This window comes from Sphaeramia orbicularis, chromosome 17, assembly GCF_902148855.1.
Source record: "Sphaeramia orbicularis chromosome 17, fSphaOr1.1, whole genome shotgun sequence".
NCBI lineage: Eukaryota > Metazoa > Chordata > Actinopteri > Kurtiformes > Apogonidae > Sphaeramia > Sphaeramia orbicularis.
The window spans coordinates 4,689,910-4,705,470 of record NC_043973.1 but is presented as its reverse complement, the minus strand read 5'-3'; the positions used below and the strand labels follow the sequence as shown (position 1 = coordinate 4,705,470).

The 15,561-nt window shown below is 37.0% G+C and overlaps 1 protein-coding gene across 2 annotated transcripts; it reads left to right on the top strand.

Moving 5' to 3' along the window:
- Positions 1 to 202: 202 nt before the first annotated feature.
- On the top strand, positions 203 to 3,397 carry LOC115437536 (nicotinamide riboside kinase 2-like). Of its 2 annotated transcripts, XM_030160766.1 has the most exons (8): positions 203 to 355; positions 451 to 541; positions 1,317 to 1,365; positions 1,590 to 1,755; positions 1,866 to 1,937; positions 2,033 to 2,139; positions 2,950 to 3,035; positions 3,118 to 3,397. In XM_030160766.1, the coding sequence occupies exons 1-7, from the start codon at positions 330 to 332 to the stop codon at positions 3,033 to 3,035; spliced, it is 597 nt and encodes a 198-aa protein (XP_030016626.1). In that variant the 5' UTR covers positions 203 to 329; the 3' UTR covers positions 3,118 to 3,397. The 2 variants fall into 2 exon arrangements, with proteins under 2 accessions (XP_030016626.1, XP_030016627.1); XM_030160767.1 differs by lacking the exon at positions 1,317 to 1,365 and having other exon boundaries at positions 308 to 355.
- Positions 3,398 to 15,561: the final 12,164 nt, after the last annotated feature.

Sequence of the window (15,561 nt, the reverse complement as noted above, 5' to 3'; positions counted from 1 at the left end):
GATAGCAGGTGGAAAAATCTGGGATCTACTTTCATGCAAATGACAGTCTCACCTCCCATTGGTGCCACTGGTACAGTGGGTTGTAAAGTGGCAGGTTATTGGCTGCTGGAAAAGGGGCGCGATTGGTGTGGCAGGCTGTGACGCTATTGCCAAATCCTTTATATGCCCGGTCAGGAGATTGTCTATCAATGAAGTAGTAAAAGGGGGGGACATTGTGGCAGAGAAGAAGGAAAGGGTTTTACTTTAAAGCCTTTGAGAGACGGTTTGCATTGGCGGGGTTCCCTTCTTTTATTTACTTGATTCCAGAGGTGACCAACATCCAAAAGAAAATGAGGCTGATCATTGGCATTGGAGGGTAAGACTCATTTGATATACTTAACTATAAGTACTGCATTCAGAAATAATGAAATGAAAATGTTTTGTATGTAATCATATGTATTTCTATTTCAGAGTGACCAACGGTGGGAAGACCACTTTGACAAACAGACTACTAAAGGCATTACCCAACAGTTGTGTTGTACATCAGGATGACTTCTTCAAGGTAAGGACAACTAAAGTCACCCTCAACTCAAGCTTTTTATTTTAAGTTAACATAATTAAGATTTCAAACAAATATGCATAAGCATTATATATGTGTAAGTTTGTATTAGTTTGAATGTTGAACTTCTTAGAGATAACCCACCAGTCTGACCTGCAGATGTCCTGTCATCGCAGTAGCCTAGTAATACATCTGGCTGATTGTGTCCTGGACAGCCAATGAAAGGGATAAGCGTCCCCACTTAAAGTCAGACTATGTCCATCATCTTGCAAATTCTGCAGCCAACTTTTTGCATGATCATTAACCTCAACTGCTTTAAAAATTCTAAATGCCACCTTTCGTGTTGTATTTTTCGGGTCAGCATAAGGCATAGGCCAATGGATTGATCACCGTTGGTGACTCACATAAGTGACTTGCTGTCACTTTTTTATCTAAAATGTTATGTGGCTGTAGCAAGACAAAAAGCGATCTCCAAAATACACGCAGGCTGTAGATTTCTGATAAAGTAGACACTCAAAATCTTGAAAAACATCCTTCCTTTTCCTCACCAACAAAGAATATTAACACTCCCACAAGTCAATTAAAAAATTTTTGCTCTGAACTTGCCCCACCAAAATTTCGCAGTCATAAAATTGAGAAAACAACAAAATCGTTCCACAGACTGTCACCGTGTGCTACTTTTGGTGGAGACGAGTCCTTGACTTGTCCTGTCCAGGTGTGATCAGCTCCGACTGGTTACTAGGTTGCAGCAATGTTTTATTGGTGACTGTTATTTCAGAGACCCGATCAAATAGAAGTCGGGGAGGACGGCTTTAGACAGTGGGATGGTAAGAATGGATTTCGCGTAGGAAAACCATGCAGTAATGTACTTCTTCTTTCATGCACATTTTTTTTAGTTTGGTAACCTATCAATCCTAAATCATCTATTCTCTGAACACAACAGACATTCACTAACTAATGACACTGATGTGTTAAAGCACATTGGTGAGCGCTGTCCTGTACATGTGTGGTGAAACCTGCTCTTCTCTGCTCTCTCCTTGTTCTGTATCAGTGATCAGTGCTCTCGACATGGAAGCTATGACCAACACTGTGAAAGGCTGGCAGGAGAACCCAGTTAAGTTTGCCCGCTCACACGGTGTCAGCCTGTCACCTGAAGCCGAGAAACCCGACTCAGTCCACATTCTCATTGTGGAGGGGTTCCTCATCTATAACTACAAGTGGGTCACCGGTCAACATCACTTTACTCAAGTTCTAAACTTTAACCTACAGAGTACCCTTATGATCTCTCAAAATGTTATCTAACTGGAGCCATGGTTCCCCTCTGTAGGCCTCTTCTTGACGTCTATGACAAATGTTTCTACATTTCCATTCCTTATGAGGAGTGCAAAAGGAGGAGAAGGTAACACACCCATGGGAAAACTTTGACAGATTCCACTTAGGTGTTAAGACAAAGTGTTACAGGTGTAGACCATAATATGATTTTTGTTTCTACAGTACAAGGACATACACAGTCCCTGACCCCCCAGGCCTGTTTGACGGTCATGTCTGGCCCATGTACTTGAAACACAGGAAAGAGATGGATTACAACTGTGACAGGATAGGTATGTTCATCCAATTATATGCCACTGAAAATAAAAAGTAATGTCTAACATTAGCTTTATTTTAATCTTTAAACATCTACCCATTTCATGGAACACTAACCATAGGCAAAAGCTGACGAGGTTATGGGTTTTGGTTACATTTCTGCCATGTATGTAGTTGAGTTTGTATTTTATGGTTATGTTTATGGTTACGCATTTGGCAGACGCTTTTTTCCAAAGCGACTTACAGGGGAAAACCAATTAAATCACTCAATCAATCAAATTTTATTTATATAGCGCCAGATCACAAGAAAGTTATCTCTTGACATTTTATATATAGAGTTGGTCCAAACCAGACTCTAAGCCAATTTACAGAAACCCAACAGAATCCAACAGAAACCCAACAGAATTTTAGCCTCATGTTACATAAACTACAGGAAGATTCCTATTATTCTGGCCTCACAGTTCTGTAACTCTAATCCTTGAATGAGTTACTGGTCACCTAGTGGATGTTAACATGTTCAGAATGGAAAGAAAGAAAGAAAGAAAGAAAGAAAGAAAGAAAGAAAGAAAGAAAGAAAGAAAGAAAGAAAGAAAGAAAGAAAGAAAGAAAGAAAGAAAGAAAGAAAGAAAGAAAGAAAGAAGAAAGAAAGAAAGAAAGAAAGAAAGAAAGAAAGAAAGAAAGAAAGAAAGAAAGAAGAAAGAAAGAAAGAAAGAAAGAAAGAAAGAAAGAAAGAAAGAAAGAAAGAAAGAAAGAAAGAAAGAAAGAAAGAAAGAAAGAAAGAAAGAAACTCAATTGAACTACTCTTACTTAGATCATTTTCTTATCAGAGTACCTTGATGGCATGACATCGAAGGACGACATCTACAATGCAGCGTATGAGAGCATTCAGAACGCACTGCTGAACAACTTATAGGTACATGACATTCATAATGTGACATATTACCAATGCCTGTTGTATTCAACCCAGTGTAACTCCTTCTCTCTTCTCTCCACAGCTGGATGGGGATGATAGCGGCTTTGTGTATAGACTTGTAAATAGAATTTTGCGTAAATGTGTAACACCAGTGCTGCCTATATGATTTGTAAATAGTTAATCATGTAACTTATTAAGAACTGATGGCAGAAGAATTGTGTTTTGTATAATTCACTGCAACTTTTTTTCTAAGAGATAAGCCACCTCTGGACTGCCCAGTGTTGTAACATCAAGTCTTGTTAAGTAAAATGCCCACTGGGAGTAAAGATCTGTTTCATGACTTAAAGTAACTCTTGAATCCACTTCTTGTCTACTGTTGTTCTTCCTTAAATCAACAGCCACATTAGCCCTACATATAAAGATTCTGTACACAATAGCAAATCTTAAGTAGCAGGCTACAGCTCAAACATTTAACATACTTAGGATGACTTATTCCACAATTATAACAAGCATACATTTATTGCCATAATAAAAGCAGCTAAAGCCATAGGTCTCCTGGGAGTTAAATCATAACCTATTGCAATCTGCTGGAGGGAAAGGGAACTTATGACATAGTACATTTAAATTGTTTTGATGATCCAATATGACAACATTTTAAACATGATTAAACAGATTTAAGAAAAAAAATCTCCTGATATATTGATTGATTTTAATAGTGAAAACAAATGCAAAATATTTCTGTGATTTCAGTATTCTGTATAAAAGTTAATGCCTGGAGGTAGATTTAGGGAAAAAGCTACTTAACTCTTACCTAAAATTCTTATCTGATAAATAATACTACAGACACATTTTCAGACAGAGACAAAATCAAGATGTAACATTTTAGACATACATAAAGTTTGATCATTTTAACTAGCTAGTCAACTCCACATGTAAGCTAACAACTGTTCTGTTAGCCTACATCAGGGGTGTCAAACTTATTTTAGTTCAGGGGCCACATTAAGCCCAAATTGATCACCAGTGGGCCGAACCAGTGAAATAATAGCATAATAACTTGTAAATAATGACGACTCCAAATTTTTCTCTTTGTTTCAGTGCAATCAAAGTTAAATTATGAAAATATGTATGTTTACAAACTATCCAAACAAAAATGATTTGAATAACATGAAAAAACTAAGATTTCTTGATTTTAAAAAAGCGCAATTTTAACAATATTACACCTTAACTTACCATTTATACATGCACATTATGGATTGGATCTACAAAGGCACAAAATATTTAATAACAGGAAGTATAATGTTAAAATATTACTTACAAAATTTCAGGTTTTACACATTTTATTGTTAAAGGATAGTTTGTAAATGTTAATATTTTCATAATTTAATGTAAGTTTCTACACTAAAACAAAGAGAAAAATATGGAGTTGACATTATTTATAGGTGTAATGTAATATTATGTTTTTCACATTAAACTTAGAAAATTTGGAGTCATTATTTATAGGTTATTATGCTATTATTTTAGTTGAGATCACATTGTCCTGTATGTGGAACCTGAACTAAAATGAGTTCGACATCCATGATTGTTAACATCTGAAGTATAATTTTTGCAAATTCATCCCGCGGGCCGGACTGGACCCTTTGGCAGGCCGGATTTGGCCCCCGGGCCACATGTTTGACACTTGTGGCCTACATCAATAATAAAGGCCTATACATTCTCTAACTCCTATGTAGTCTCATTTCTGTTTTTACCATAAAATCCTTCATCACTTCCATATTATTCAGTGCCTCTTTTCTGCTCCCCTAGCTAATGATAAAACAGTGTTAGCTACAATATTAGCTACTGTTAGCATAATGTTGTCATTAGCTTCAAGGTTATTATCATTAATAAAAACTAACAAAATGATGAAAACTAGAATTGTAAAAACATTTTCATTAAATGAAATAAATAAAAAACTATAATTAAAGGAAAAAACGATAACTAACTGAAACTGTATTGTGTGTTTACAAAACTAACTAAAACGTATAAAAATTCTGGACAAAATTCCCTTCGTTTTCATCTTTGTCAGTGTTGAATTGATATAAAATTGATTTATTTCCCTCAAGCAATTTTAGCTGCTGGCACCATATGATATTTAACAGTCCGTCACTTCTTGTCACTTGTCGTTGAGGCATCTTCTCGTCCCCACTCTACCTGGAAAGATGAAGACTAAAGTTGGGAGAAAGCAGCAGAGTCCTGTCTGGGATTTATTTGAATTTGACGGTGAAGAAGATAAAAGATATAAAGAAACTAAAACTAAATTAAAACTAAGCATTTAGAAAATAACGAAAACTAATGAAAACTAGCAAACCTGCTCTAAAAACTAATTAAAACTAACTGAATTAAAGAAAAAAAAGTCAAAACTAAATAAAATTAAACTATAATGAAAAATCCAAAACTATTATAACCTTGATTAGCTTAACCACTAGCAATCAATAAATGACCAGCTGCTAGCAAAAACAGATTCAAACAAAAACCATGAAAAAGTGTAACATTCCTACATTGTTTTCCCTTCTGTTTTGGGGGTAATAACACATTCCAGACAAAATATTTAAAAGTAAAAAAAAAAAAAAAAAAAAAGCTATTTTTTCCTTTATTAAAAAAAAAAAAAAAAGACATTCACTTAAAATACGAAGCTTAAACACAATGCACTAAAGCTAACATTATATACCTTTAGTGATGATTTATTTATCTAAATGAGTATGGAAAGGACTTTTACAGCACTTTTAAAGTGAGTAATTACCTATTTGATGTTTTATTTGATTATGTGGGAAATCTTTTTACTTGACAAGTCCATAAGTGCATGCTGCCCAAGGACAACTGAAATCTCACATCTTTTACTGAATACATATTATATTTCCTGCTGTTCAAAATGTTTCTCTTTATTAAATTGGTCCTCCATGCTCAAGGACTAACTGGCACCCTCCGCTGCCATAGATCCGATGTCCTTTGAAAAGTCATCCACATTTATCCAACTTCAAACAACACTATCCTCAGAGAAACGAGGGGAAACAGAGCAGTAAATCTCATCTTTATTGATATTTCAATACCCCTCCCCGGCGGTAACCTTGAAGCCTTTATAATCAGTCTGCATGACTTTAACCATAAAATAAATGACTCACGTCTAACAAGCAGCCATTACTAAGATGTCTAATGATTTGTAGTCTGACCAAGGATAAACCAAAGTTTCATTTTATTTATTTAGTTTTTTTTCTGATCATACTTCAGTGTGTACATTATTCAGAGAAAAGGTCCAGCCAGTACCGGGCAGAGCCATAGAGGGTGTGAAGAGGTTAGGGGTCTTGTGATGCATTTCTTGGAGTCTTTACATGCCAGCAGTTGATGCAGCACACAGAGGAGCTGGTCTGTCAGTTTATATTTAGGCTAAGCGCCTGGAGTGTCAGGGGGATATATTTAACAAGTGCACATCCAATTACTGATTGCAACACAACCACTTGACAAGAGATCATAGCCCTGTCTGACTCAGGGGCCCAGTCCCCACATGCCTCCACATCGGGTAAAGTGAGAACCTTGAGGAGTGGCATGTGCTGCCCACGTCACCATCACCACAGTAACCCCCAGAAAGAACAGACGGGGACTCCATATTTGGCCCAAGTGACAGGGGATACATGAGATCAGCAGCTGTCACATGTTCTGCAGCCCCTCCGCTGTATGAGTGACTGAGGACCCCTGAGGTATGTGAACAGTTGTCAGGAATATGTATTTATGGCAGTCCCATTATTCACATGTATGAACAAGCACATTCAATCCTTCATAATATATTTTTTATCAGAATTTTCAAAGCAATTGTTACTTAAAACACACCACAGAGAAATAAATGACACCCAGTCCTAATTTATGTTGTATTAGCCGTGTTGGTTATCGAATGTAACAAAAATACGAAGAGAAAAAAAATAATAAAAATATTGCAATCAGTAATAGTTACTGAGAAAAATAATTCGCACTTAGCAATCATTATATTGGTGATTATAAAGGGATTGTCTGAATTTTGAGCATTGAGAACCAGATGAACACAAGTGACATTTTCGGGTGAAATCGAGATATGTCAAATGAAAGACGTTCATTACATTCTTTATTACAATAAAAAATAGTAATCTGAAATATTTCATCTATAATTTTCCTCTCCAATCATTTCATTGTTATTTTAGCCAAATGAATCTTATTAAAAGAAGTAATTTGATGTAAGGATTTTTGATGTGCTTGAATTCCATCACAATAGACTCATTAATGTAACATTTTACACACTACTGTGTGATTGAATTTTATATTGAAATGAAAAATAGTTACCAAACATATGACATTTATTTATTTTTAAACATTAAAAAAGTTATTTTTTGGGCTGGAAAAATATATTATTCAATTCACATTACTGCCATCCATTTCTGTATACAATTGTATCATCATATAGTGAATTTAGTACACAAGCTCTAATCAAATTATGGTTATTTGTTTCTATCCTTCTTTAACATTGCAGAATAGTCACTTGCGCCCCCCTGGTTCCAAACCCTGTTTATAACATACTGTCAAATATAACAGCTGACCACACACCCAGTGTCATTGGGGAAGAAACTTTCCAGTGCTGGAAATTCCACACTACTGTACTTTCTTAGTTTAAATTCACATTTTTTAGTTTAAAACATTAATAGTCAAATGTATTAATTTCAAGAAGTCAATGCCCCAATGCTGCCTGTTGGTAGAGGATCACAGGAGGAGAATATTCAGAGACATAAAACAAACCGACACTCACATATAAGAACTACAGCCTCTTAAAACTTTATAACCCACTTTTTACTAGTTCATTTTTTACTAGAATTTCTGTCCACTTTAATCCTGTTGTATCTCTTTCCCTTTTGATACATTTACATTTATCATATACAGGAATCTAATATATGACATCTATGCTCCTGTAAAAAGATGTTACTGGAAACACTATGTAAAAGTCATTAAGTTATAAAGTATGAAGTAACCTTATGTCAATATTCATACTTTAAAATGTACTTTGTAAAGGCCAGACATGTATGTCAATGTAGGCAATTATTCTTTACAATATTCAAATGAGGTTTGTACCTCATATAGATGTTTTTCATATGTGGACTGATTCACATAGCATGTATTGTTTCCTAGAAATTTTAAATGAATAGTAGGTTTTAATCATAACAGAGAGACATGCTAAAAGAAATACTTTTCAAGAATCTTTAACAAATATTAGTTTACATTTAGTGCCCAATTTCAATGGATATAAACAGGGTAAATAAATTTTGACTTGATAATCTGATACCTTACAATCTTACAAACCAGACCTCACACAACACAGCTTTATGGCATCCACTGACTCTTGATCATATTGTCAACTGGTATTTGTATTCTGAGGCTAGAAATCAGTTGTTAATGGATCACATATTATTTGTCGCGTGCGGCTCAAGAAAACGTGAAGTAACTTGCTGCCTGAAGCTGAAACGTGAGCATAGCTGCCCTCACTGCTTTAGCCAAAGGTTCATTAAAGATAAGCAAGACATGTGTCACAAGACCCCTGAAGATGAGTGGTCCTGCAGCTGTTCTATTACTTAGAATGCATCAATCATTTCACGTTAAGACAGCAAAAGCTACATACTTTTATTTAAGATTATTAAAGAGCCAACATATTGACATGACAGGAGATTTTCCCAAAGCAGAGGTGAATATTTTCCACTTTTAAACATTGTTTTTCAGTACAGTATCTCACCTGTTTTGTCTCCCCATGATCTGTGGTAAACCCTCTGGATATATCATTTAGTTGTATACTCCTCAGAATGGCAGTGTGAGGCCTCAAGGGAAGACAAAGGTATATTCCTTGTAGGGGGAAGTTTCTTGTAGTAAAACCATTTTAAGACCATCATCTTCGTTAAATCTCACAAGAAGCAAAGATGTGAGCAGCCCTGGATACCTAGATTCATGGGATAAGATATATTCAAAGCGTAGAAGAATTAGTCGGCCGTTTCACACGGGGAGATTCCTGCTGCTTTAGGTGTACCATGAAAGCAACCACAAAACTGTAGATCATTCATTTTATTTCAATTCAAGCACTTCAAGTTTACAGTAAAGATTAGACTTGTGGCAACATTTGTTGTGATTTGTTTACTTTCATGTCAGACACACAATAAAGACTCAATACTTACTGGCTAAATTTTGAGGGTTACATGTCCTGCTCTGGAAGTCTTGTGCCAAACCAGTGTCCAGGATCTGTCTCTCTTATAAATTTGGAGCACAGCGAGCCCAGGCATGAGTGGATGGGAGGGTCTCTTTGGCTAAAAATAGAACAGCAGACAGACACCCCATCCTCATGCCCTATTTGGCTGAAGAAACACACACCCCAGCTTCTTCTGAGAAGTGACAAATACCAAGGTCTGCAGGGCTCCTCTGGAAACTCCTCTGGCAACCCGTGAATCCTATCCTATTTGTGACCCTGATCCAGCAGCCTAACAAGATCCTCACATGAAGTACAGACAAAGCTCGACATGCTGCTCACAAGTCTATTTAATAACCCACATTTATAAATTCACTCAAATGTTTGTTTAAAATGAGTTAAAAAAATTTTTAAAAAAAAGCTTCTTATCAGAGGCTGAAAAGAGAAGTTGCGAACTGCAAAAACTGCAGTTCACAACTTCTGCTAGAGGTTGGCTTCAAGAATAAGTCAATCCTGATAGATCCTTATGTTAAAATGACACTTTACAGCAGAAACATGCCTACAGCCCAGCTAAAAAAACAAAAAAAAAAGTTTAAGTTTACTTCCCTGTTCATGACAACAGCATGGGGGTACATTTATCACTTATACATACATATCACAAATTATATTACACATATTACAAATTATCACAAATACATCTACAAAATTATTTTGCTCCAACAAACCTGTTTTTTGCTTTTACAAAACACTTTCTGCGTTTACAAAACTTTGTCTGCATTTACAAAACTTTTCTGCGGTTACAAAAAATTCTGCCCACTTTTTGACATGGGGGGGGGGGCAATGGTTAGATGAGAGGCATGTCCAGACCTGGTCCAGGCATGAAGCACTGTTAATGGTGATGGACAGAGTTCCCCTCATTCACTACAAAGGAGTGATTATTTCCCCTTAAATAACACCACTTATCCAGCAGCGTGAAGTTGGTTCCGTTCTCAAAACCAGTTCTGAGATCTGTAAGCAGAACCAGTTTTTCTTTTTTTACAGAACTCAGAACCAAACCGGGTACCAAGCCCCAGCTCACAGTGGGCCACAGCCATGGCTGTGTACCGGACACAGAGCCCGGCTGTGGGCACAGCAGTGCCTGTTTGACTTAAACGGACTTCAGATCCAGTTCCAAGTAAGGCTCTCCATCAGCCCTCAGTTACGTTAAACGTAACTGAGGGCTGATGGAGAGCCTTACTCGGGGCTCTGAGCCAGCAGCACCATGCAGGTGATGGAGAGCCTTATTCGGCTGTGAGCCATGGCTCTGGGTGGCTGTGTGCTGTGGCTGTGGCTGCTGAGAGGATCTTGGAACTGGTTTCAGGATCGGAACCAACTTCACACTGCTGGATAATAATAAGTGGTGTTATTTAAAGGAGCTGTATGTAAGAATTATCCATCCATCCATCCATTTTCAGAGCCCGCTTTATCCTCACTAGGGTCACAGGAGCTGGAGCCTATCCCAGCTACTTATGGGCGAAGGCGGGGTACACCCTGTACAAGTCGCCAGTTCATCGTAGGGCTGAACATATAGAGACAAACAACTCTCACATTCACACCTATGGACAATTTAGATTAACCGATTAACTTATCGGTGCATATCTTTGGATGGTGGGAGGAACCAGGAGTACCCGGAGAGAACCCACGCAGACACGGGGAAAACATGCAAACTCCACACAGAAAGGACCCACCTGTAAGAATTATTTTCCAAGTAATCATAATTAATCACATTTCAAATACTGATATCACTGACAGTAGTAGTCTAGCCAGAATATTTGCATTTGAAAAGCTAAGTGGCAGCCCACAAGTAATTTTTATGTTGTCATTTTGTGTTTTGGTCTGATGCTCCACCCATCACCCATCTCCCAATCAGTAAGTCAGTAGCATTTCGGCATCCAGATTGCCAGTTCACACTGAGCTGCAGATAGGAACATTTTTAATCATAAATGTCTGATATTACTAAACATTAAAGACCTCATTATTATTCCCAAACTGGGGTGTCATTAAGGGGGGTAAACATGATGAATTCATGCAGCCCATACAGCAGTGGAGTGAGTTAGAGGAATAGTGAAGCATCTTCAGCTTCACTGTGCGCCGCTCTGACAATCACTGACCACTCCCCTGCTCTGACGGATTTTTTCCAGTGACTTTCTTGTAGCAAGGGCCCGACATGATTATGTTGCAGGGGCACCCCAGTTCCCAAATACGCTGTGCCAAAGTGTGAAAAACAAAACAAGGATATGTAAAGGAGATGTTTTTGAAAGATGGAGACAACTGGAAGTGGAGAAGAATTTGAATACCAACGCCAAAGTTGCTAATTTTTTCCTGGACAGGTAAGATTCAGCCAAATTTGGCTAACTTAATTCTACTTATCATAGGCACAGACATTTCAAATATTCTCTACAGTCGAATAGCATTATGCATGTTCCTTCTTAGTATGTTAGCCCGTACAGAGGTGGGTCATCGAATTGACCAGGTAAGACATTGTTTGAGAAACAAAAACAGTGATTATTGCTAACATTAGGAATGCATTATGCTGAGACGCCATTAGCACGGCATGGCAATATGAAATGTAATTGAGACATTACATCAGTCAAATGACTTCTCTTTCAGTCTTTACACATAGTATAGTAGCCTGTAGAAGAGACACAGCGGGCACCTATCGAGGCACTGGCACGGATTCTGCAGCAGCCACCATGATGCCATTGCATGTAGCTGGCAGCTGGCAGCTGTCACTCAATCTTTCATTACTTTGCAAACCATCACATATAAAGCATAAACATAATTAACAGATGATAAACTTACAGTGTAGGACTCATTGCTTGCCATGGTAGCTCCTTGTCGTAGACGCTCATGCTGAATCAGGCAACCTGTAGTCTGGGGGGAGGTGGAGGGGATACCACACTCTACAGTATTTTGAATGTGACTGCAGTACCAGTTTTGGCCACAAACTGACATATAGCTCCTTTAAGGTGAAAAGGACATACGGTGGTACTTCGCAATCACTCCAATTTAGGGAATGAGGCGATGTCTGTCCATCACCACTAATATAGAGGGTATGCACGTGACATCATTGCTAGCGGAAGTCACCGCGGTTATGCCCACTGAGTGGCAGAAAGAGGGAGATGAGTAGCAGCGTTGGCTTCAATGCTGTCTAAACTTAAGAACAATATTTAATAAAAAATGGGGAAGAACTGTTGTGCGATTGATTGTATGAACAGGTTTGAAAAGCAGTCGGAGCTATCGTTTTACAGACACCGAAAGACAAAGAAAAGAGAAGTAGATGGATCCACAAATCCAGGAAAACCAAACCTAGATTTGTGGATCCCATTTGGTGTCAGCTAATATTAATTTATGCTGTATTTTTGGGTAAAATCATATGTTAAATTACATATTGTTTGGCTAATGTTACTTCTTAGTAAAGCTCTTGGTTTCATAATCAGATCTTTCATGGTTTTTGTCTTCATTTTGTGATTATGAACCTTGTGCTCTATATGATTTGTAAACTAACTTAAACTGAGGCGAACCTAGTTTTTTAAATACAGGGGTACACAAGCACAAAGCTAGGACAGCATATTAGGGCCACATGAGAAAATAAAAATGCTTGTCACTACGAGTATAAAGTCATAAAATATTGATATAAAACCTGTAATTTTATGATAATAAAGACGAATACAAAGAGAATCACAACGTTATGAGAATAAAGTCATAATTTAACAAAAATGTCATTCGTTTATGAGATTAAAGTCGTCATATTCCAACAATAAAGCCATAATATTACAAGAATAATGTCGTAATTTAAAAATAGGTGGGAAAAATATCATAATTTGCAAGAATTAAGTCGTACCCTGCTCATCCACAGCAGTAGTATCTGTGTTGTATAAAGTATTTGATCTGAACTAGACTCAGTAAATCTTCTCAGTCCCAGTAGATCATGCATATATCCACTGGGGTCAGTCCACGGTCTACTGTAAATGCACTGTGGATCAGCTGGTTCTGGGCCCTAGTTTTGGACCCTGGTTGTCAGTAATGATGAAACCATGTATATTTGTTTCAGGTAAAAATAGCGATGATCCCCTACACCCTGGATGTCAGGATACACGATTTCTGTCCACATGTCAGTGTTCATGGACCACTTGCTCTTTGGTAGCTCGTACGGATCCATGTCCGGTCCAACTGTCCTTAATTTAATTCCATATTTCACATTTTCCCGGTCTGGCTGTGTTTACTGCTATACTCCGTCATGTTGAGCAGGTTGGTTTTTGCCACTCAGTCTGACTTAGAGGGGCGTGGCCCAGGGGGGAAGTGACATATGTGCATACCCTCTATTGCTTCCTGTCTGGACACACCTCTCATCTAACCACGCCCTCACATCAAAAAGAGGCCAGAATGTTTTGTAAATGCAGACAAAGTTTTGTAAACACAGTAGAAAAGTAGAAAACAGGTCTGTAGGTGCAAAATAAGTTTTGTAGGTGCATTTTTAAAAAGAAATATATACTTAAAACACATACTGTGTATTTCTTATTTGAAATTAGATTAATATTTAAAAATAGTGGCGCATGTGCTTTGGTGTGGTGATATGTGGTTATAATGCATCCAAAAACTGACTTACTGCACCCCAAGAAAAAGTATTCACCTGCTGCCACTGCTGTATGTGCAACTACATCAAGACTAACCTGTTTGTGGATTTACTGTATAATTACATCATACATTTATTTTAGTGACATTATTTGTTGAATTACCAAACACTGCTCTGGTCACTGATCTAAATATGTACATACTTACTTTGTGTAGATTATAATACAACATATGTGCATTAACCCTTTCATGCATAGTGGTCACTACAGTAGACAGCTATTCTACAGTTGTTCTCATATATTCATGGATTTTGTTGTTTTAGTTCCGTATCAGCCAACACAGTGGACGCTTATGCATCATCCCATACACTGCAATTCATACCATTACTGTAACTTTGCTGTTCTTGATAAACCTGATTTAGAGTAACATGTTTAAGTGTAAATCAAGTGCTTGTTATTGTTATTAGTCTGTAATTAACAGGTTTTTTTTCTTTGTTTTTTTTTTTTTTTTTAAGTTGTCATTTTTTTGTTGTTGTGTTTTTTTTGTTTGTTTGTTTGTTGTTTTTTTTTTGCATATTATCTCCAGGCATGTTAAATGTGAGAAAACTTCAGATTAGTAGCATTAAAAATGTCTGGTAAATGTTCATTCTGTCTTCCACATATAATTATTGTTGGTAATTCATTTATCAGACAAACTAGTAAAGCAAGTAAACAAACAACTACCCCCGTCTGAGAAATGAAATAAGCATTAAAAATGTTTTTATTTCATAGTTTCCACTCAGTATATCAGTATATACATGCTTCTTTGCTTCAAAAATTAAATGCATGGTGTCCAGCTGAGTGGACATTTTTGCAGCTCCCTGAAAAAAAGGTTCATAAGAAAATTTTCTTTATGCATGTTTTTTTCATGCCTAAAGAGGAATAAAAACACTCAGGAAAAAAAAATATCTTGATTAAGGGTCTCACAATTCATGCATGAAAGGGTTAATATCATCTTTATGAGGGTAATGGCCCATGTGTGTCGTCATTTCGGACGTTAGGTTTATTTAATCCTGTCCTCAATGTTGGTGTTACATTTGCATTGCAGAGCCGACAAGCCCGTATCACACTGGTTTACTAAAGACAAAAAAACATTAATTAATTAAAAAAAAAAAAAAAAAGAACTGAACTGAATTGAACTGACTGGAAAAAACAAACAAACAACTAAACTGACAGAAAAGAAGTTATTGACACATTTCACTCAAATTAGAGGACAGGTAAACTATGAAATTATTTGGTTTTATACTGGTGAGTAAAGAAAAAAATATGCCGAATTTGAATGCACTGACTTTAGGTGAAAATGAAGTTTGAGGAGACTTCTGGACTGATGATATGGTCAGAAATGGAAGCAGACTGCCGCCCTGTGGTGGAGGTGTAGGCCTGCATGAGGACATGTGGCAAGACATGATGCGTAAACGGCATTAGTGATTTAGTTCAATCGGTGATGTTTTATTTGACTTTTTATTCATTTAATATAATGGAAGGCACACTATTTCCTAATGACAGTTTAAAATAACAAACATTGCTGCGAGTAAAGTTTATCCTTTTCATATATATTTAGTAACAGATTGGGAAAATGTGAATATTGCCTGAAAAAAGCCTTTATTTCTTCATCTACTGGGAGATGTGGCGCTTGGAATGACCATATTGAAGG